We start from the raw sequence: 24,573 nt of genomic DNA, 5'->3' as shown, positions 1-24,573 counted from the left end.
TTTTTACTGCTTAAAATGGCGAGTTTATAATATTTGGGCCTATTTGAAAAAAAAAAAAAAAACGCGACCCGATATTTCATATTTTTTGGTCGGTCGCTGATGGCAACAAAACATTTTTTTGTTGGCCTTATGCAGTTTGTTTATGATTACAAAAAGGCAGCCAGTCTGGTATATTTTTCATTCAACATATTCACTCTGTGTGCCATTTTGCCAGCTCCTAGTATTAGTCTCACCGCTTTGTTTTGAAAGATTTGAAATTTATATGTCAAGATATTGTTTAGCTGCATTGTCAATGATGACATCACACTAGTAAATCAACAATAGAATGAAACAACAATTACTAGGTACTGGTACTGAATTCACCACATAACACCAATTTTTGATGAAATTATATTACCGGTACACATTAGTTCGATATTTTCTACACGCCTATTTTATTTTAAATTGATCGAATTCTGCAAAGTTTCAATAAAAAAAGTACCTAGGAATAAATGCAAATACTAACAATTACAAAACGCTGCTCGTAAACTGGTGACCATGTGACAACGAATTGTACAAAGTAATTTGTATAACTAACCTGTGGTGGCGCCCTCATAAGTCAATACGCATGAAACCGCGACGCCGGATTCGAAATTTGGTAATGGATAGGCGGGAAAGGTGTTCATACATCAAGAACTATCAAACTGTGTAACTTTTAAATTTAAGGGGGGCTCCCGCCCGGCTGCTAAGTAAGACGGCCACCGACCGAGGCACACTTGCCATGTGTGTTTAATTAAGGAGAGGTTCATCATCCTGACAGACTAATGCCGATTTTTATACTGATTCAATCAAAAATATGACACTTGTGAAAAAACGGCGGACTCGTTATTTCAGCAACACGGCGGCCCAGTAGTTAATTTGTGCCTAGTCCAGTGATGTACTTTGCCTCCAATTACACAGACAACTGTAAATAAAAACGATTAGAGCCTTGACCTACATTTGATTATTATCAGATTGTTACGCTGATCTAATAGTATATATCAGGTTGCATACATATCTAATGTCAGTATTGACATCATTGCTTCTCAAACTGTGAACACTGGAATTGTCACCGTATTATTATTTATTTGATATAAGAAACGTAAGTTAAAAGAAACTATTACCAAATTTTAAGAATTTCTGAACACACTTCCAAGAAAGAAATGGGTAGGAAAACTACGACAATTAGAGCTTCGAATAAAAAATACTGTAAACCATACCAGTACGTTGTGGAAGTTGAATTTCAGTGTATAATCAGCGCATTGTTCAAAAGAAAACAAGAGAACGCTTATTTGCTATTTTTAAGAGAGGCAATTCATATTTTTCAACTTTAAGTGATACTGATAATTCTATAAAAATCTTCAAATCAGATCACAAATAGCCCCTTCTGGTACTGAAAAACATAATAATGATCTTAATCAGCAGACACATGTTTGTATTAATTGTCATATTTTCTTGCTATACCATGCTTTTCAAAGTGTGTTGTTTATGCAATAAAGTTGTTACCACTTTGTTTGATTGTCTATCATATACCTGTCCCGCCTGCGATTAAAATGCAGACTATTATAAATGCAATATCAGCGCCAGACTCGGTTCCGGTTTATGTGTGTCTCAGGCTGTAAAGGCGGCTCAAATGCCGTTAAGGGCAGCATAACAAACATGAACACCGACTGTATGCGCAGCCTCAATATGAGCCTCCTGGAATGGCATATGATTAATTGCGTGGTATGTATCTTCTGAAAGCTCTTAAAGAAAAGAAAATGGACATTTCTACAATCTATCGAACAAACTACTGGATTGCTGCGTTTCGATTTTACTCTTAACATGAAACTCCAAAGGGGGGAGGGGGTGTCTATTATTCTGCTGTATATATCTACTATCATGTTGGTCACGGTGATTACGTATGCCGTTCGTGATTACATTTTTGCGCGATGGTTTGGTTCTACCTCAGACAACTAATACAAACTAATGTATTAGTTGTCTGAGGTTGTACGGAATCTTGATAACATAAGGCGTCTGAGCTTCAATTCTACAGACTTTTGGAAAAGGATGTATTTGTCTAATAAGCATTGTATATTTAAAAACTATTGGGTGCCGTTTATGCATTTATTTATATAACGTTTTTTTTTATAGATTTAAGCTTAAGCTTTTTTATTATTAATAAATATTGAGATTTAAAATAATTATATAGAAATTATTATTATATCTGAAATCACAATTGAATAACATTTAACCAAAAGTAAAATTATTTATTAATAATAAAGTGTATATGCAGATATTGTAGATATAATAATAATACGATTTTGATTATTTATAAACAAACTGTTGATTCAATATAATTGATTTGAAATAAATAAATGCAAAATTTGGTTGAAAATTTTTAAAGTTATCTTCACATTTTTCAATTTTCGATCATAATTTATACAGTCGTGTGGCAATTTTGGTAATTTATACCCTTCAACAAAAATCATCATCTACCCCTTGTCTACAACGGCAGAACTATAAATCGCTTGCGTCAAAAATCGTAAATCACTGCGGGTAATTGTCATTGCGTAATATTTATGGCGTTCTATAAATACCGGTCTTTATATATGTATCAACCTTTGGTATGGCCGATTTATAGCGTCAAAGTGGGTTCGACATACCTGTTCGCGTTCTATGAATTCAATAAATTTTGTTTACTCTAGATTTTAAACATTATCGTCCTGGTATGGAATAGATCTCATGGGTGATATAGTATTAAGTGTTTCTAATCGTCGGCAACGCATTAAGCGAATATATAGTAATAGTATGGGCTGAAAATATATTATAAAAATAAAATGAATAATCATTATACTTCAAGTTGTTATATATGGGGCGGATACAGGATAACTGTGAAAGGGGATACAAGTTTCAATAATAAAGATGACAATGTCTTGTATTGCCCTTGTTACAGCATAATATGTCTGTTAAAACTCACAATTTTATATTAAGGTGGCGACGAGAAGAAAAACTACATCAATTTTGTGATTGGGACGTTTTTTAACACATATACCGGGTATATGGCGCTGATTTATAACACCAATATTGAATCGCCGTATATTATCTTGCCATCCATCATCCTTCGCAATTACTACTAGTTTGGGGATTTTTTTTATTTTTTCTACGAATTTACTTGCGAATGAAGGTTCGCACTATTGTATTGTGATAATGATGATTTATAATATTTAAATAGCATGTCAAGACGAGGATCATGGAGGTAATAATTATTATACCTCCATGCGAGGATGTACACTACTATAATTAGCGTGACGCAGGCCATTGTTTGAGCGAACATCCTGCCCAAGCCCCGTCATTACCGAAAAATTGAGTATATACCCAGTGGTAGTAGTGAAAGTAATAGTGCGGTATACGCGCCGTGAACGCCCGTGTTTCAGTTACTGCTCTAGAGTAGCATTGGCGTATACGTAAATTTACGGTACAGAACATTAAACTTCGAACCTAAAATCGTGTCAGGTGATAAAAAGCACTACAACGATATTATTATCACTTTTAGTAAGACGGGTAAACAGTGAAAAAAACACGTTTCGTCTATGAGCGTCAAATGTAGTAATGTTGGACGATACAAACATACCACTAACGCTACAATCCCGGGCAGTCCAAGGAATGAACGAAATGCGTTATTATACCACAGTCCCTCTATCATGATAGAGGGACTGTGATTATACGCAACACGGAGATCATAAATACCTTTACGATTACCGGTATATTGGAACAAAAGCTGTGAAAATGACCAGGATTCGTTTCGTCAAGTACAGTAGACTGAATCCTGTTCAAATTCTGGTTTCGTTTCAAGACAAACGTACATTTGATCTCAAGCAATGTCCAGTTATCTTTTGGCATGGGTCATCTGATGGCATGTGATATCGATCGACCAAATACGGCGCAACAACAGTTCGCATCGTCCCATCTGTATCTATGCCCGCATGATCCGTTCGTTACTTTGCACTCAAAACCCCGACGAGACACATCCCTGGGATCTGGAATTGTGGTCGGGTTGTTATAGCAGCCATTTGTACAATTTTACCCCTCCCCAGAGTTAATAAAGGTCGAACCCTTAATTTATTATTATTGTTAGCTCACGTGCTCTGTGACTACCCGTATTTAGGTGTCTCGTGTTCGTGTCAAAGGTCATCATTTATGTTTACTGCATGGAGCTCCATGGTTTACTGGTACACGGCATGTACATAACAGCGCGACGTGACACGGAACAAAATCAGACAGCTAAATGTCCACCGCCACGATAATATAATGTCACCCGAAACCATGGTTGATTTTGTACATTTTTTGCTGTAATCTGCATTGACAAACGTATCTTTAATTGAGATATTGTTCATGATACAATAATTATGTATTTTAACTTTACGAAGTTATTATTATTATTTGTGAAATGTGTTTAAACATATACCTTATCATAACAATTTTGAGGTTTATGGTTTCAAGTTCCTTTCTGGGGTCTGTGAACCAATCTAGCGAGGAGCTTGGTTTCCGAAAAACAAGTAGAAAGGGGTGATAGTTTATTCTAAAGATAACCGTTAGCTCCACCGATGTAATCAATCTCCACCGTCGCGCAGCACGTTCCGTCTGAGTCCGAATAATGTAGTAATACATGGAAAAACATTATATCGTTGAGTCAGTACGCTTGCCGATCGGTCGATAACCTGAAAAAACAATGGCGACCTTGAAAATGTAACCTTGTGAGTTTTAACGGGAGGGAAAGTGGTCGTTGCTCGCGGACAAGAGCCAGTGCATCAGCTGATGGCGTAAACAAGGGGGTGTGTCAGCGCCGCACGTTATATGTTCTCCGATTGGTTGACCGAACTGTGATCGGTCACATGATCATGGAACGTGTCACATGACTTGGATTGTTCATTACTTTGACACACTCAGTTTCCATCGTTCCATTTTAAACCGGAGCGCAGCTTGTACGGCTGAAAAAATACTGTTCTCTCGTTGAAAGCGGGCGGCAATTTCTACCATCTGTCAATTGCAGGCTCTGTGAGATACCACAATATGTACAGAACGTCGAAGTTTGCCGTGGCCTCGCGGACTGTACCGCAAATTCGCGGCCGTCTGAGCAAGGGATTTCCCGCGAAGTTTACATCCATCCATTCTGTGCGTAATTTCAGCTGTTCCCCGGCGTCGACGGGTGTCGACAAATTATACCCTCGACACGATAACTTTAGCGATAGGCACATCGGGCCCAGTGCCGCACAGAGGAGCAAGATGCTTGACATTTTAGGCTTAAAGGTAAGATGTTTCACCGGTTCTAAGCGGTTTTGCGCACTGCGCCAATTACCATCATCCGATATTCCATATTAGGGAAACAATGAGTCTGACGTGTATTGTTATTCACCGCGATCGTGGTCTGCTTTGCAATGCCGACCTATTTTCTCTATCCTTCACTGCAGTCACCGTCAGTACTACAGTACAAATACAAACTCCAACAATACCAATGAGAAAAAAAACAAACACTCACACACGCACAAAACGAAAGTGTACGCAGTTTGCTCGAAGTTTTGTATCCACCTATATGTACGTAACAGCTCTGTTATGCTAAATAAATGTTGAACACTGTTTTTAATAATCAATTTTCGCTTTGTGGTTGAATATACGTGACTTTACTCTGATAAATTCATTGCAGAGCACGGATGAGCTCATACGGAAAGTGGTCCCTGAAAATATACGCCTTGACCGAGAATTGAACTTGGAGCCTCCCGTATGTAAGTATCTCGCATGAAGGTGATTGGAATATGTGTTGCAAGTGTACGTCATTCCCAGTGCTTATAAAGGTTAAGACTGCCAAGAGTCGGAGCAAACGAGCGTTTCCGTCGACTACCTAACCTGTAGTTTTTACACATTATGCGTTATCACGGAGACATTCTCCTAAGCGCCTGTAAACGTTTGTTTGACGCTACCGGCGTAACAGTGTTGCAACGGTATTGTGACGTTCTATCGCAATGGTCTTATTACGCGTGTAATTTAATGTTGCTGTTTGAGAACTTGATATAAAATGTAGGTCAGACTGAACATGTTTGGCTGAATGTGTTTATGTGCAATACTGATTATGGAATTGTTGATGTTTACTAGCTATGACCCTCCCCTCCCCTCCCCTCCCCTCCCCTCATCATTGATTTATTTTTATATTCGAATAAGCACGTCAACAACCCATATATAAGGCTAACTATAACTTCGTAAATAGTTGATTTTTCAAGTGATTGGAACACTTCTAATCTTGTTTATCATGTCTGATTTGATGTTTTTGTGTATCATGATAGTCCATTGTACTCGCCAGACAGTTTAAACAAGGTGGTATTACCATGCTTCAATTTGCCCACTGAAATGCTATAATTGAACTTTCAAAAATCAATAATTATTGATGTGGTAGATCATTGTAACTAAATACATATGCAAATGAGATTTTAAAAATCCAATGTAAATCCTAAACTAAATTGAACATAATTTGCATAAAGCTACAATTACCTTGTTCACATCTACATGTATTTAGTGTTCTTTTATGTTGACACAGGCGGGCTGCCAATGTGTCAATTATTGCTCAATGTTTCTTGGAAATATTGCTGTGAACACAAAATGACAGAATCCTAATCTTTCAAATTACCAGGCACAACCTTCTCCAGTGCTACTTTTTCCCGGTGGAAACACTGTAAAACTTGTAATGTCAATGTTGTAATTGTACGTTGTTGGACTGTTAAATTTGTAAACTTAAAAAACAAATTGAATAAATTTGAAGAGACTAGTATAAAGTACATGTACATGTCATTTTACTGGCCACATAATAATGTGAATTAATAATTTTTAATTTGTTTTTTGTTTTCCCATTTGCTCTTTTTCTGTGAAATCGTGTGTTGGGTGTCGAGCCTTAGACTGCTGGCATATTGAAATAGTAGGTCATTGGCCTGTATGTATGCATTGTATTCAAATCAGCTTAGTCAACAAATTTTTTTTTTGTTGATTTCTCTGACAAGTGGATTGGAAAAAATTTAAGCATTTTTTTAAACATGTGGCATTTATCTAGCCAAAACATTTCAATCTGTTTATTTTTATAAATTATATGCAAGCCATTCACTCATCAATATACACACCTTATAGTATAAAGTTTATTTATTTCATCATATTCTACATGTATAAATGCATCGATTAGAATCGAGAAAAACCACTGGCAGTAACAAGATTACAGAAACACCAGCTTTATGGATGTCGCTCTACTGTCGGTGCTAAATTTGGTGTAAATTTTAAAGAAAAAAAAAGCGTGTTATGATGCGTGTATTTAATACCGTATGTTGGCTGAATCATCATTGATGCACGTGTTCCATCACAATGAGTCTCGAATCTGCTGCTTAAGAGGAAAGCTTACATTTTCAATTTTTGCAATTGACAAAACTACTAAATCCCCGTGACTGGTGAATTTTCAGCAAAATTACATTATCTTCAAGGTCCAAATCTTCTGATAGCAATTAAGCTTACTTATCCTGTCTCCAACAATCGGGCATTGCACAATTTTGTTTTCTCCTGACGAGAATTTAGTTTTCAGAGATTACATACTGCAGCGCTTGTAATATTTTGATGGTTTTCACAATTAGACCAGTCATTTTCTTTTCTCGGAAATCCACTTGTTAGTATAGTTGTGAATGTTGATAATAACACTGGTCATTGCCATGGCAACCAGATTAGGCTGATTTATCATTTAAGCAGTTGCGGATTTTATGTTTCGAGCTATTAAAATAACTGCAGATGATAAAAATGGCTGCGAGTGTCTGAGACTCTATATTACTGAACATTGTTGACTGTTCAGGTTGAAATTGGCATGTTGCAGTATAAATAGTTATAGTTCAAGTTGAATGCTGGGAAAAATCTGATTTTGTTGCAAGAATACCCAACTTGTTTTTTCAGTTGTCTCGTTTGTATAATTTATAATAAATAAAACTGACAAAAAAAATGTTAATTTATTCATTTGTAGATTCACACACAACTCAAATTATGGTTTGCTCAATTGTATACTGTAGAATACTTTATTTTCGTTTGGAATTTATCTTCGCTGAAGGGATGATTCCGTGAAAATAAAATCCAGCGAATATACTTTTTTTCCTATTTTTCAAATAATACTCATCCAAAATCAGTGAAAATAAATTCCATACAAAACGCCCAAAAAGCCTTTTCAGCCAAAATTAATTCCAGTGAAAATAAAGTATTCCACAGTATACATATTTTATATTTATTCACAAAATCTGTAAATCTATTTCAGGTAAAACTAATGTTTTGGTAGGTTAAAGAAATGTTCATTGTCTTTGTGAAAATCTTGAATGTACTATATAGGATTGTATTTTTTTTTTTTGTAAAATAAAAATGAAAATTTAACAATAAAATGCATACGGTAGTTTTACTTACAATACAAAACCTAGTGAATATCCTTGTATCCATTTTTAGTAAAGCTAACAAGACTAAAAACCTGCTTTGTATGCCATAAATTGTACAAAATTGTCAAAGTTTTGGAAGTGTGTTCCTACCTAATGTATGAACCTTGTAAGATACTACAGAAGTTGTAGCCATGTTTAGGGCAAGATCTAGTGAAACTCTGGCCCTTAACAAAATGGCTGGAGAGTGACAAATAGCTCTCCTAAAAACACTGAGGCAAGTTATGGGAGGGATTTCAAATGGCTCTCTTTAAGCTTAACTTGTGCAATAAAAATTTGCTGAATAGGTGATTTTCCGTACAATTGCGATATCTCGCGAGATGCATGAAAGACGCGCGTCGAACGTCTGCCGCAAAAATCGAACGATTTAATTTTGAACTCGAATTTCCTTATTTCGTAGCTCACACCGACCGGCCGATCTTCGACAGAGAAATATTGCTTCCGAATACCCTCACTTAATCGAAATTGCCTATCATCAAATGTGGACAGCACATTATTAAGCTTGGAATTGTCCCCAAAATGCATTTGTCTAATCCCACGCGATGTTTGATGCCACTACGACGCTATGACCTTTGTTTGTCCTGTTTTTACGTTCGATTTCACGCATAACGCATGATTCTTGCAGTGTACGGAAAATGGTCTATTTGGATTTTAAAAAAATTGCACAAGCAGATTACTTGAGTGAGGTACCAGTAACTCTCCTTTAATAAAAAAAGAAGGTCTGAAAACTGAAGGAAATTACAAAGTTCATGCCATCTGCCAATCAGACTTAAACCTTCAAAATGTGTGCTTCAGTGGATTAAGCATTCTTTGTTGAAAAAGGCTGACATTTACTTATTAAGTTAGAGTTGTATCAAATCGTGATTTGAATTGAGAATGTTTTCGGAATATGCTGATTCCTGTACAAAATTCATTTCTGGTATTCTGTATCATTTTATTGTCGAATTTTATTTGTGAAAGTATTGCTTGTCGATGGGTTTCACGATAGTTGTAAGAAAAAAAAAAGCATTTCGCAGAATATGAACAGTATCACAATTGTTCAAAATGTGGAAGTTCTGGGAAAAAAAATAAGTGAAAGTGAAACTGCTTTTTTTACCTTTTACAAAGTTAAAGTAGAGTATGACGCATTGAAAAGAAAGTTTAGTGATGCGTTACCCCAAGTGCCGCCAAATATTCTTAGTTCAGCTTGATAACAGAATATGCCTCTGGAGATGGGAAGTAGAATTAATAGCACTCGCAAATGAATGAATTAGTGGTGTATAATATTATCTTTATATAGTTGTCTGTCTCGATTGTACAGAACCACAGTCTATCTAAGATGGAGGGACTGTGATAAGATATTGTACATAATGGCTAATTTACATATGAATATATCATAGTTTATGCATCAATTTGAAGGGCTCTGGGGGAAAAATTTCAGTCTGAAATAAGGAGCTACGTGTACATATAATGCACATTGTAGATTGGAATAATGAAATTGACCACCTTTCTGTTTCAAATGAATCCTCATAGCAGTGAGAAAAATATTGTGTAAGGAAAGTTTATAATGCTGTAAATTCTCCATTAGATGAGTAAAAATTTGTTGCCATGGAAACTAATATACTCTTCTGTAATAAATTATTGAATTTTAATATTTTAAACTAATGATTTATTTATTACAATAATCTTATGTGCACTTTATTTGATATTCACACTCATTTCTGAACTGGATCACATTTCAGAACAGCCCGGTGCAATCGTTGTTAGGCTGAATTCAATATTTGCCACTTTCACAAATTTAATCAGGACCTCATAGCCAATAGGAAATGTTGTTAATTTGGTTCAAAATCAACAACAAAACTAGAGAAAATTTTGCTTCAAAATTTTGTAAGAAGAAACCTAGAATTAACACGTACCATATTACTACTTCAAAAGTCCGAAGATGTTAAAACATTTTCCAATATTTCAGATATTCAAATATTATAATTTTTTCTTCAACAGGTGAAAATGAAGTTCTTACCAGGCTATACGAAATAACATCACAAAACCAAACATGGCGGAGTTACATTGGAATGGGGTACTACAACTGCAATATTCCAAGCACGATTAAGAGGAACATTCTAGAGAATCCAGGCTGGTAAGAATTCATTCTCTGCTCCTGAAAATTCTCTGGTTAATATTTTTCTTGGTAGTAAACAGTGTCAATGTTGGCACAGGTCCTGTACTAGACAACTCAGTGTTCTCCCCAGAAAAATGTATCAGAGTGGCGGCTAATTTGCATATAATTTACATATCATTAGCATTTGTCTGAAGAAAAAGAAAACAATAATGACAGGCTTGCATGGATGAAAATGTGTCTTTATTTTTTAACAAATTCATGTAGAAGATTAAATGAATCTGCTGCTGTGTGATTTCTATGTAATGTTGATTCTTCGGACTTTCATGGAAGCCCAGTGATCTGCAGCTTTTGAGAACGCCGTGATTTTCTTTGCTTCCCACTTCTATTAAATGACATGGCCTTCTTGTGCATCTCCGAGTGTGCGTGTTTATCGATAGCATATTTCGTAATATTTATACATGGCATAGAATTCCATACCAAAGAACTATTTCTGGATGTTTTTAAGTTGAATTTTCCACATATGTGACACAGCATTCCTAAAAGATAAGAAATAGGAGCGAATCAATACTTGTATTTAAAAAATATCGTCACGATCAACACGAAAATAAACAAATTGCCGCCATTTTGAAAAGTCGCTAAACTTAAAAATTGCCACGATAAACTTTACCCAACTATTTCAAAACACAATACTAGTATTAGTTACTTTGATAAATCGTAGCCAACAATTTTTGAACTTCCAGAAAGAAGGTCGTTTCCAAAAAAATCTTTCGACGATCGGCAAAAAATGAAGCCATACAAAAATTTACTAAACTAGGTCAAAACTCGCTTCCAAGTAAAACGCTACAAATAAATACTTTTTTTACCTTTGCCATCGGATGTTTCTCTCAGCCACGTATATTTTGTTGTCCATTGTGCATCAAATCTAGAGTTTATTTTTTTGCACTTTTCGTTGTAACATCATCTTGGACACGTTTAGTACCACTGCCGACAGGGGTACCGGTGACCGCGTTGCTGGTGGGTTTATCGCTCGCAACCAGGGGCCCAGCAGGGCGTTCTACGCGGAACCACAACGTAATATTTCTGCTGTTTGACATCGTTGCTTCTTCCAGCCAAAAATGCTACTGAGAAAATACTCGCTATTACCCCAATTAAATAGGGCGAAAGTGTTTATTGTCGAAGTACGAAGCTGTATTAGTCCATTGTCTTTGCGTAAGCACTGACATGTTTCCATTCACACCTGATTTGGCTCACAGTACCGGACGCTGATGACGCTGACTAACAGATTCGCACGTGTATTAACAAGCTAAAAGAAAGAGTAACAGGAAATGCCACAGAGTAGCGGGCAATCTCTCAGAGTAGCGGCATAAATAATGGAGTAGCGGCCCCGCTACGCTAAAACGCTTTGGGGAGAACACTGCAACTGTTTATGATATGTTTGCATGGTGTACTGTGAAATACTTTATTTTCACTGGAATTAATTTTCGCTGAAGACTTTTTGGGTGTTTTGTATGGAATTTATATTTTCACTGATTTTTGACGAGTTGAATGTAAAATATAGGAAAAAAAGGTTAAAAAAGGTGGATTTTATTTTCACTGAATCATTCCATCAGCGAAAATTAATTCCAAGCGAAAATGAAGTATTTTACAGTATTTTACTTTACAAATGCTGGAATTAAGGGTTTGTACAGAAAGGTTTGGGAAGCAAAGGGTACTTCAATATATAAATTTATGGTTGGAAAAAAAGATTTTATGAAAAAATAAGAAAAAGAAAATGTCAATTTCCACAATTTTTTTTTTTAGCTCCGCTGTCGACTTTGTCGAGCGGAGCTTATCATATGAGTGATTGTCCGTCGTCGTCGTCGTCGTCGTCCGTCGTCGTCCGTGTCAATGTTTTACTTTTTCGACTTCTTGAAAACTACAAGCCTAAATGCTTTGATACTTGGTGTATATGTACCTTGGGTAGACCTCTCTTAGGTTTGTTCATTTCATCTTCAATTCTCTAATTTTGGTGAATATTTTTGTCATTTTTTGGTAAAAACTATATTTTCGACTTCTTGTTAAAAACCGCAAGTGCAATTGCTTTGATATTACATATATAGGTACTACATGTGGACCTCTCTCAGATTTGTTCATTTTGTAATGATATCTTTAATTCTCTAATTTTGGTGAATATTTTTGTCATTTTTGGTAAAAACTGATATTTTCGACTTCTTGTTGAAAACTGTAAGTCCGATTGCTTTGATATTACATATATAGGTACTACATGTGGACCTCTCTCAGATTTGTTCGTTTTGTGATGATATCTTCAATTCTCTAATTAATTTATTTTGGTGAATATTTTTGTAATTTTTGGTAAAAAGTGATATTTTCGACTTCTTGTTAAAAACTGTAAGTCCGAGTGCTTTGATACTATTCATATTGTTCATTTTCTAATGATGTCTTCACTTCTTTAATTAAAATGTGCATTGCTAACAGCGGAGCTATCTCACCCGATAGGCTGCTTGTTTTTTGCCTAGTACTGGTAGTCTTTCCATCATAATGCCCTTTCCCCTGTGTCTATGTATATGATTAAAAATAATCTGCACTCTTTCATTATGACCTCCCATCTAAATATAACTTTGTACATCGGTTCATTTGATTCATCCGGCATTGTTTACTGACCCTTGTGACAATTGACAATTTTTTAAACTGTTTGTCACTGTCAGCTTAAAAAAATATAGAAAGCATCATTTCCTTTTGTTTCATCCTTGATCTAAATATACTATTGCTCACGAGTTTGTTAATTTGGTCCAGTTACCTTTGGTCTGATAAGAATCTTGTTAGTATGTGTAAAAATGAACGCGCATGCACACGCGCGGCACGTAGATAGCTAGTTATGCGATTGCAAAAAGCACCTAATTACAGTAAAACCTTTTATTTTCGCTTAGAATTAATTTTTGCTCCTTTCGCTGAAGGAATGATTCAGTGAAAATAAAATCCAGCGAATATACCTTTTTTACTATATTTTACATTCAACTCGTCAAAAATCAGTGAAAATAAATTCCATACAAAACGCCCAAAGTCTATTCTGCAAAAATTAATTCCAGCTAAGTATTTTTAATACAGCAGCTATAAAATGAATTCTTGGTTTGTGTTAAATGTATTCATATTATATGGCTTAGTACCATACGGTTACTACGGTTTGGTACCACTTTTACCAATAGCATCACAGGGCTACAAAATATTAACCCTTTGAATCCATACTGGTATTTTTTTTAACGTCAAAATTCCAGTGTAACATTTTTATGTAATTTTCTACAATTTCTTGATTAATTTTAGACCACATAGTAAGATTTTCTCTTTGGCTACAGATCTTAATAATTTTTACAATAACGTGGGAAAAACTATTATGACAATTTATTTCGTGAAAGGTGATCGAATTCGTCTTTGGTGTTCAAAAAGTAAATAAACTTTTTGTTAATTTTATCAATATTAATTATGTAATTTGCATACTGGATGTGATTTATTTTGACGGACCTTTTATTAGCTTCGCTGTCGACTTTGTTGAGCAGAGCTTATCATATGAGTGATTGACCGTCGTTGTCCGTGTCAATGTTTACTTTTTCGACTCTTCTTGAAAACTACAAGCCTGAATGATTTGATACTTGGTGTATATGTACCTTGGGTAGACCTCTCTCAGATTTGTTGATTTTATGATGATATCTTCAATTCCCTAATTTTGGTGAATCTTTTTGTCATTTTTGGTGAAAAGTGATATTTTCAAATTCTTGTTGAAAACAGGAAGTCAGATTGCTTTGATACTATGCATATTGTTCATTTTCTAATGATGTCTTCAGTTCTTTTGTAATGTGCATTGCTAACAGTGGAGCTATCTCAGCCGACAGTCTGCTTGTATTTATATGCGCATATACTATTTTATTTGTGGTTAATAATTCAGCCGCTGTCTGTCTGGATTTAGATACTCTTGGCTTATCAGATGGTTTGCCGAACTAATTGTTTGATTTTATTTGCGATAGTTGTAGTTCCAAATTCGATACAAGCTTTCAGTAATTAGTTGTATGCTTTTAGTTGGAGTGTATTCTGAGAGGATAAATATCCTCTTGATTTTCACGGCCGTTCATTTCAATGCGCGGCTGTATATTCCCTTGATGCGTTAATTTGTTTGTCTCGGTGTGAAATTTTCTTCAAAATCGAGTTCATTACCACCAACAACACAAACTTGCACTTATAAATGGCTGAGTGCATGAGACAAGGTGAGAGAGTGGATGCATTAGTGGGTACTTAAAAGCTGGAGAATGTCAGTGTTGCGACTGAAATGGTGATTTAGGTGTGATTCTATCAGAATTCCGTCGCTTATCAGGTTAGTGTTAGATGAATCATGTTGTCAAATTTATGGTCGTGTCATAAACGATTTTATTTTTATGAGGCGTCATTTTGTTAGTGTGCGAGAATGGAACAACTTTGTAGCTGTGGATAGTTTACTGGCGTCACTTTGACATTTGCAATTTTTTTTTCTTCAGGTATCCCAGTAAATGATCAAATAGTGGGAAGATTTTGTCTGTGTTAGCTTCTTAAATATTTCTCAGTTTAATTTTCACTGATAATAGAACAATAAAAACTACAAATCAAACATTTACGATATTGCCAAATCTTGACTTGAGTTTCATTGGATGTCTATCAAAAATGTTTGGTTTGCTGGTAGGGCGTCATTTTTCACTCGCCGACTGTGATTAGCTCCTGAAATGTATATATGCTGAATGCAGACATTTTTTTTTTAACCACATTTGCGAGTACATGTCGCAACTTCCCCAGGTAATTTTAAAATAACATAGCAACTTCATTGCGCTATAGAGTGACACTTGTAAATCGTGTTGATTTTCGTTGCTGGGAATTTTGCCAGTTGTTAAATTTATGGCTTTCATAAAGACAAAATTTAACAAAAGGCACCAACACTTATTGACATGAGACACTAATTAAAATTCCACTGCTCCAAAATGTCATGATTTTTTTTTTTTTTTTTTTTTTTTTTTTTTTTACGAATTTTCACATTTTTTTTTTTGCAAAATTATTGTGACCACAAGAAAGAAAGAATGGAAATACTGGAGTATGATGCATATTTCTCACAATGTAGCCATTACTTTCTGCGGCAATACTTGTAATGTAATTATTAGCAAAACAGTGTCTAATACTGCATTATTGCTATTCCATTTTCTTCCGGTAACAGTGAAGTGGTTCTTAGTATACTGACAGACATGTCGATAACCTGCACTGCACGCATTGCTCAGTCAACGTTTTTTTTTTTATTTCAAAGGTCAACACAGTATACTCCATATCAACCTGAAGTTGCTCAAGGTAGGCTAGAAAGCTTGATGAATTACCAGACAATGGTCGCTGACTTGACTGCCATGGATATTGCAAACGCCTCTCTATTGGATGAATCTACAGCTGCTGCTGAAGCTATGGGACTGTGCTACAGGTGGGTGCTTTTCCCATCATGCATCATTCACAACTCTTTTCCCATCATGCATCATTCACAACTCTTTTCCCATCATTCATCATTCCCTAATCATAATTTCATATATTCCTACTGGGTACATGTGCTGAAATATAAGAGGACTGAGGGCTAACATGCACTGAAGGTTATGTCTGATCATCAAATCAAACGGGCTTTTCATTGTTTTATTCACTCGAGGCCATTTAAAATTATTTTAGGAGGTGCTTCTAAATTTGATTTCAGGATTCTCTTTGACAAGATTTCTCATGAACTGTACGAAATCCCATTCTCTTGTATTGTGATGCTCCCAGGGGTTCATGAGAGACTTTCTACAGATCATACAAAGTGTAAAATGCAATTTGATGAAGTCTTGTAATACATTTTGAAAGGAAATTGTCAATCAGTATTACAGTTCAATATTTAAGTTTATTATATATATATATACAAGACTGAATGCCTTCTTTATTTTAATAGTTACGGTACTCATGATGGATCTTGTTAAGCTGATGTAGAAACATTAAAATTGCTTTGATTTGTAAAATGTTGTATTAGTCTAAGCTGTAATTTTTTTCTTTCATGTAATTTTGTCTGCAATTGTTTATTTTGTTGAGTTGGATAAGTTCCCGGATGCGTTTTGGTGATCCGCTCAATTATTGTCAACTAAAATAAGCCTAAATTCTAATCCTTGTTGTCGATTGGTTCTCGGGTATGACTTGGCAGATTGCGTTCCAACTCGGTATGGTGACGTAACAAATTAAATTGCACTTTCATGTTTGTTTTTAGATCTGATTCAAGATTGTTGCCTGGTTACCATTTTGTCTCTTCCTAATTTTGTTCTGTGATATTTGTCGGGTGTTTGATCTTAATATAGTTCTTTTGATAAAAAATGTGCTTCTGTGTTGGCAATATACAGTAAATTTTTCATTCTTGTCGACTTCAAAGGTTTTACGACCTTTTATTTTTGCATAGAATTTATTTTAACTGTAAATAGGCAATTTGCAAAGCTAAAATCAAGTAACTGTACTTTACGGTTTGCTTGTAATTTATAACAATTCAACAAATGAAGTCAAAATTCAATTGAAGCATAAATTAAATCCAGTGAAGAAGAATGTAATTCACTGTATAATTAAGGAAAACAATTTCTAAACAAATTTGTATTGAATTTGTTTTTTTATTAGCCCGATTCTATGATTTTTCGACACAAATTTAATGTGTTCAATGATTTGGGGCATAGTGATGCAATTTGACAGTACATTCAATTAATCATGCGTCTATTACAGTGCCCATTATTGCATGGATATTATTTATATTAAATGTTTATGAAGGAGATATCTTCATCAGAATGCCAAGTCCATTTTATTTATAATAGTAACTATTTTGACATCTAGTTTCACCTATTGAGCTGATTTCAATAAAACTTTCTTTTTTATTCCTTATTAAAAGCTGGATTAGTCTTTTCTGATGTCCAATTCAGACGAATAGAACGTTGAAGGTGGTAGATGTCAACAGTCGATCATTGATTTCTGATATCCTCGAGTCAGGGAGAAAAAAAGAGAAAAAAAATAACAAATGCAACTGTAGTGTTATCCATGCGTTCATTTCACTTTACAGATCATCTGACTAATTTGGCCAATCCCTGCCTATATCAGCAGCTGTTAAAAAAAAAAAATCTGAACTTTCATAAAAAAACATTATTCTTTTAACCACCAGTTCCCTCTTTTCATCATAAAATAGTCCTGTTATAGTCAGCACTTTCCTTGAAAATATTGGGACAAAAATGGCTAATTTTTTTTTTACTATAAATTGAAATTTTTTTTTGTTGGCTTTAAAATTAAGGTTCATTACCAGCAATATTGAAGAATTTAAGAACAAAGTAAAAATAAACGTGGACGAGAAAGGCAGGTGGTGGTGTACTTTGCACAGTACCTCCAGGGGTTGAAATACTCTGGTGCACACTGCACTATGCACATAGATTATTAGCTAGTGCAAGTAAACTCAAAATATAATGTGCACGCTGTGCATGAAGAAATTAACACAACATTTTCTCATTATATTCACTAAGCCTAAATTAAGTTCAACAAATATTGTAAGGTAACTAAAAAAAAAAGCAAATTCTTTCGTGTTCACATTGATCGAGAACCCGTAAATTGTATCATAACTTTAAAAGTGGTGCATTTCACAACAAGTTAGTGCAGGTAAATTTCAAATTCAACATGCACACTGTGCATGCAGGGAAAAATTCTATTTCATTCCCTGACATCTCAATATCCGATGAAATGAGAGTGTATTCTATTTAAGTCCTTAATGAGTGCACACTTGTGTTAAACACAATATAGGATAAGTATATATATATATATATACTTATCCTATAAGTGTGAATTACTTTGTGGCTCCTATGTGTAGAAGCTTTAGTATATACATTCAAATTTAGTTTTCGAAGAGAAAAAATATCTTATACCTTTATATTGTTGTATTTGTTTTCTCAAATACAGATTAAAAAACAAGGCAAAAGATTTAAGGTGTTGAGTTAACTTAAATTGGGATATCATTTTGTCAATGTTAAAAAAAAAAAAATCGAATACTGTACTCGTGCTATTACAAGCGTAACTCCAATGGAAACACGTATTAACCCAAAACCACATTTGTTGTTTTTTGACTGAATCATTAAAATATTACTTATTTTCACTAAACACCTGTAATTTACATAAATTGAATTGGTGGGGTTATACATGCATGTATATTTAGTTTCTCCCAAGGACCCCCTCTGCACCTCTACCCATCCCTCGCATCCACCCTTGCCCCCCACTCCAGCTGATGTAAATTCTTTTTTTTCAAAGCCAATTCTATGTACTATCTGTGTATCATATTTTTTAATGAAAAAGCAATCATCAATTTGTAAGATTTTAGATAATGGCGAAAAAAATAAAAGAAACTTGATACAGTATTTATGCCGTCGACGGGTACATTAAAATGTAATGTTGCATGTTGCTCCAGGCTTGTCACAATAATCTTATAAAAGGCAGGTTTACAAATCGCATTTCGTTGAGATAAAAATATATGCACTAGGTGCATCTGTAAGTGGTCGGTCGCCTTGCAAGAATGTATTGTGGATTTAAGTGATAGACTTTTCCATTGAATTTCCCTTGTCTGTTTGACAGGCATGATGATGATGATGATAAAATTTGGTGTTAGGAGGTGGTTGCTATGGAAATCCCGTTGATTGGTCTTATGATGTTACTATGGCTAACAAAGGCCCTGAAATTGACGATGCGTTCATTATGCTCAGACTTTCTTTATATCATCTGAAATGTGATGTACGGTTTCCTGTTAAAATTTATTGCACAATCAATGCAGGCCACCATCTTTCGTACTAAGGATATTATATTTGGAATTAGAAGAATAAAAAAATCCTTATTTGTGTTTCGCTTTGTTAAATTTTTATATCGCTTTACATTGCCTCTAGTGTCAGATTTAACAAGCACATTTTGAATAATAATACCTGTAGGTACTATTAAATGTTATGGTAGTTTTTGATGACTGTCACAGTAATGCTTCCATATCTCCCAAATCTGAATAATTTGCTCCCAGAGTTTATGTGATACCAATATGATGAAAACATAGTGTTGACGAAGGAGTTTCTAGTCTCGAACCAGGTTGATTATTTGCATATGAAATTGATTTTGTGTGGTTTCTATATAACCAATTTGGCCATGTATCGAAATGACCATGCTAAATATGGGCGGTGGTCTCTTCCCTACACCGTGTCTTGCTGGACCAGACCACTAGGACTAGGACTAGGACTAGGACTAGGACTAGGCCAGACCAGACCAGACCAGGACAGGACAGGACAAACTGAATCAGCTGTGCTGCACTCCACTCCTCTGCATCGCATTCAATTCTCCTCTACACCCTTTCATGTTTATTTCTGAAGGGAAGAGTCTTAAATGAATTCTGATTTTATTTTTATTTTCAGACAAAACAAACGTTCCAGGTTTTACATGGATGCCAAGCTGCATCCACAGACAATTGCGGTGGTTGAGACTAGAGCAGAGTAAGTAACTAAAGAACTGATCAAAATACACTGTCTGTATTCATGCTAGAAATTTGATCTGTATTGATCAAAATAAGCGAGATGTCATATTTTCACTGACTGATCGCATTTAATCTCTTGCATGTTTGCCGAGAATATTTTGTTACGCCTTGCTGCTTCAAATCCCTTAATTTTGAAGGAATGCATTTTTTTAAAATGGGTTAACGAGTTGATGACTATGGAATATGACTAGAAAATATAATAAATTTTCTTCCTTGAAATTATTATTATTGAAATTATCCTGAAATTTTCTTTCAAAAAAGATAATTCAAACACAAGAACCAACATTATAAAAAAAAAAGGTCAGTTTTGAACTGACCAGACTTCTTAATTTTGATAATGGGTGCCTTCAAATAACCTTGAATAGTTTAGTAACCTTGTCGTATTGTGTTTGCATTGTATTTTTTTTTTTTTAAGAATACTACTTCCTGTTTCTTGTCGTGGGGAGAATGAACACAATTTCCTCCTACACTCCCCTTTATTCAGCATAGTGATTTATAAAACTTCAACGTAAGCCTTTCGTTGATGTCTAATTCTTGTCGACAAATGAAAAGACCAATTTGTCATCTTGTGTCTGACGTTTCCATTCAAATACATTGATTTGTTGGCTCGTGACATTGTAGAATTACCGTTAATTGAATTAACCTACAGGGAAATGTCGCTGTGAATATGAATCAGTCAGTTCAGTTTTTTTAACCCATTTTTAAAACTATTTTCAGTTACCGGTACATGCGACACTTGTGCATGCAGTGTGCATGGTCTGTTTGTCCAGGTCTCTGTCTGATCTTGTATTAGCTTGAGTCAAGATTATTGTAAACCGCTTAAATTTCATGGCCGGCCAAATTTCATTTACTTTGAGAATAAGTGTGAAATGGAAGTTAGTGAAGATTATGCGATTCTTAATAGGCTGGCAGTCAGTGATACGTCACAGCAATTTTCTTAAATATTGTGATCACGAACGTCGTATTAAAAAATCAACAAATCATAATTCCTAGCAGCGAAAATTAAACTGTTTATCGTACTAATAACCTCCCCCTCTTTACTCTCTTACTCTCTCAATAAAATGTTTAAATTAATTTTATTGCAGTTCGTTTTTGATGCAGCCTTAAAATCATAACAAATTTGATTGCCAATATTTTATTAAAAAAACGAAAATTGCAGCTAATTGTCATGTCTGGCCGTTAAAGAGTGATTGCTTTTTGCAAATCTTCATACTTGTCATAAATTACAAAATAAACTTGACAGATCTTTGATACAGTTATTTAATTTTGCATTTTCATAAACCTGTCAACCGTTGTGATGGATTGAAGAATTATTATTTAATATTAACATTTTCTGAAACGCTGAGAAAGGAACAATTTTTTTTTTTTTGAATGTAGTTTAATAACTGTAACTATAGATGTATGGTGCATGCACCTCTCGGCTTTGATTGTCAAAATTGGTGACTTTTTGATATACAATAGATTTTCTGAAATTAATACAAACTAAATTTCAGTTTAAAGGGAAACCGCTCAATCCCATGGATTGTACCAATGAATCGTGGGACACTATTGTTTATGTTTACAATGTTAATCTATCTTTTGTTATCCATTGTTATTTTAATCCAGAAAGTAAATTTGTTGTGAGATTAGGCTTAACTGGAAGGATCCATTGATGTCCCGGGGGGGGGGGTAGTTTATTTTGTTATTGATATAAACAGATAGTATACATTTCAAGTTGCTGGAAAAATTTGAAATGTACCAATGCATGTACCAATAACAAAAAAAAAAAATAATACTCTCAGCACAAATAGATATTTTTTTCTGCTGCATTTATAAACCTTCAAAAATGTACTTTTTCAAATAATTTGTCCATATTTTTTCAAACATTCTAATCAGAACCATATTTTATTTGATTCAAATTTAACTAAACAGTTAGAAAAGGGAAGGGGAAAAGTGTGTGTATAATAATCAAAAATGTGTTAATAATTTATTTTTCAAGGTCTCTTGGTGTGGACATCGTTATTGCCAATCATAAAGATATGGATTTCAGCAAGAAAGATTTCTGTGGGATGATATTTCAGTATCCGGACACTGAGGGGAATATTGAAGATTTCACTCGTCTCGTCGATACAGCACATGCTCATGGGGTGAGTAATTTAAATATTCTTCTCCATTGGCCAGAATGAGTCATGTGATGTAATGATTAATTTGAATACATTTGCATATAGTTGATTTACACATGTAGATGATTTTAATAATACTGTCCCTATGGCATGACATTTTTTGAATGTTAGAAAAGATAATTATAATGAATGAATTAATGAAGTCATATTGGGGGATAATTTTAAATGAAACTAAATCAGCATTTGGAGTCTTTATAAATTATCTTTTTGTTTACGTCTTTCCATAATTGTTTTCAATGAATTATTGAATTGTACCCGACTGCAGTAATCAAAACAGATCGTACAGTCAAGAATAATGACGTAAAACTCCATACCCTAAAGCACCTATTTTAATTGGATGAGATTTGCGGATGATGCTTTCTTGTGACATGAACAGTTGTCGGAATGATGCATGCGTCTCTTGAAGTGTTGAATCGAGGATACAACACTGTCTACCCTCCCAGCTTAAATTGAAAAATTGTCTGTCGTAATTAGAAAAATATTATTTCTGACACTTTTCCCTTGAAATCTAATGCTGCAGCAACAGACAGCTAATTTTAGTTTCAAATTGGAATAAATTATTAATAGTTGAGTGCGAGCATCTTTAATTTACAGGGTTCTGTATAGAATCTTAATTATCTTAGATTAGGTATGCCGAGTGTTGCCTTGTATATTGAAACTTCTCGTTGGTCGATCGATACAACATCTAACCCCATCAGTGAGAGGTCAGTGTACTGAACCATCACATGATTGAACCAAACCAAATCATACTTAACCAGACCGGACCAAACAAACAATTGTGTGTGAAATGACAGCATTCCACATTTTGGACAAAATACATCAAATCATTGATTCTTTCACACTAATAATTTTAATCATTAAAATACTGAATGTGAATTCTTGGGTGTGCATGTACTTGTAGGTAAAAAGTCTTTTGCATGCTGAACAGGTGATATCCTCAGAGCGTATTTTATGACATATTTTTGGAGTGGCAGGGATGTGCATCTAATCTTATTTTTAGCTCCGCTGTCGACTTTGTCGAGCGGAGCTTATCATATGAGTGATTGTCCGCCGGCGTCCTTGTCAATGTTTTACTTTTTCGACTTCTTCTTGAAAACTACAAGCCTGAATGCTTTGATACTTGGTGTATATGTACAGTATGTATGTACCTTGGGTAGACCTCTCTCAGATTTGTTCATTTCATGATCATATCTTCAATTCTCTAATTTTGGTGAATATTTTTGTAATTTTTGGTAAAAAGTGATATTTTCGACTTCTTGTTAAAAACCGCAAGTCCAATTGCTTTGATATTACATGTATAGGTACTACATGTGGATCTCTCTCAGATTTGTTCATTTTGTAATGATATCTTTAGTTCTCTAATTTTGGTGAATATTTTTGTCATTTTTGGTAAAAAGTGATATTTTCTTGTTAAAAACCGCAATCATTTATGGTGAAAAATGATATTTTTGAATTCTTGTTGAAAACAGCAAGTCCCATTGCATTGGTACTATGCATATTGTTCATTTTCTAATAAAATCTTCTGTTCTTTAATTGAAATGTGCATTGCTAACAGCGGAGCTATCTCAGCCGAGAGGCTGTTTGTTTTTTAATACATTTCTTTCGTTATTTGTGCACGGTGTCGGACAGTGTCCCCTGCCTTTGCCCTTTTAACGCACATCAACTGACAGTGTGGGGTGCCCCTAATACCCAAATCTTAATCTTATCTAAGTCATAATTAGGCGTTTGTCTGAGATAATGTTCCATTAAAAGAGATTTGTTTGGGGTCAGCTACTATCTCAGACTTCTTATCTGGGTAAATAATGTATGTGTGTATATTTATTGACTAGGTACAACAGATAGTATATCTTGTCATAAATAGATTTTTTTGAAATTGATGCTTTCCAAATATAAATTTTAAAGTGCATTACATGCATATTTATTGTTGACTTGTTTCTAATTTACACAAGTTCATAGATAGGACAGATATTATTCCAGATTTTATTTTTTTGAAAACTTGATTGAACTGTAGATGTATGTATGTTTGTACAACACTAATTACAGTGTAGGTTGTTTAAGAGAGAAAAATTATTCTACCATTCCAAATAACAAATAGTGTCTAATAGAAATCTGATGTTGTTAATTTGTCATACATAATTAATTTATTTTAACTCTTTTAAATTGATTAGCCTCTCTGAATTTTCTGTTTAAAAAAAAAAAGGCTTTGTTGTTTTTCTACACTACAAATCCTTAGAACAT

The 24,573-nt window shown here is 34.5% G+C and overlaps 1 protein-coding gene and 1 long non-coding RNA gene across 2 annotated transcripts in view; one reads left to right on the top strand and one right to left on the bottom strand.

Annotated features, from left to right (window-relative positions):
- The first annotated feature begins 4,933 nt into the window (after positions 1-4,933).
- The window catches only part of LOC100366996 (glycine dehydrogenase (decarboxylating), mitochondrial-like), a 43,569-nt gene continuing 23,929 nt past the window's right edge, over positions 4,934-24,573 (top strand). The window contains exons 1-6 of the mRNA XM_002742373.4: positions 4,934-5,307; positions 5,702-5,780; positions 10,470-10,605; positions 15,899-16,063; positions 20,055-20,132; positions 22,152-22,299. Coding sequence (XP_002742419.2) covers positions 5,071-5,307; positions 5,702-5,780; positions 10,470-10,605; positions 15,899-16,063; positions 20,055-20,132; positions 22,152-22,299 — 843 coding nt within the window. The 5' untranslated portion in view covers positions 4,934-5,070. The remainder of the gene's footprint in view (positions 5,308-5,701; positions 5,781-10,469; positions 10,606-15,898; positions 16,064-20,054; positions 20,133-22,151; positions 22,300-24,573) is intronic.
- On the bottom strand, positions 10,811-11,696 carry LOC146738909 (uncharacterized). Its single transcript, XR_014930558.1, has 2 exons — positions 11,451-11,696; positions 10,811-11,123 (listed from the first exon to the last, which is right to left on the bottom strand). It is a non-coding gene; the product is annotated as an uncharacterized LOC146738909 (long non-coding RNA).

Source organism: Saccoglossus kowalevskii, chromosome 9 (assembly GCF_978046115.1).
Source record: "Saccoglossus kowalevskii chromosome 9, keSacKowa6.1, whole genome shotgun sequence".
Lineage (NCBI taxonomy): Eukaryota > Metazoa > Hemichordata > Enteropneusta > Harrimaniidae > Saccoglossus > Saccoglossus kowalevskii.
Note: the sequence above shows the minus strand (reverse complement) of the source record. Positions and strands in the feature narration are given on the sequence as shown.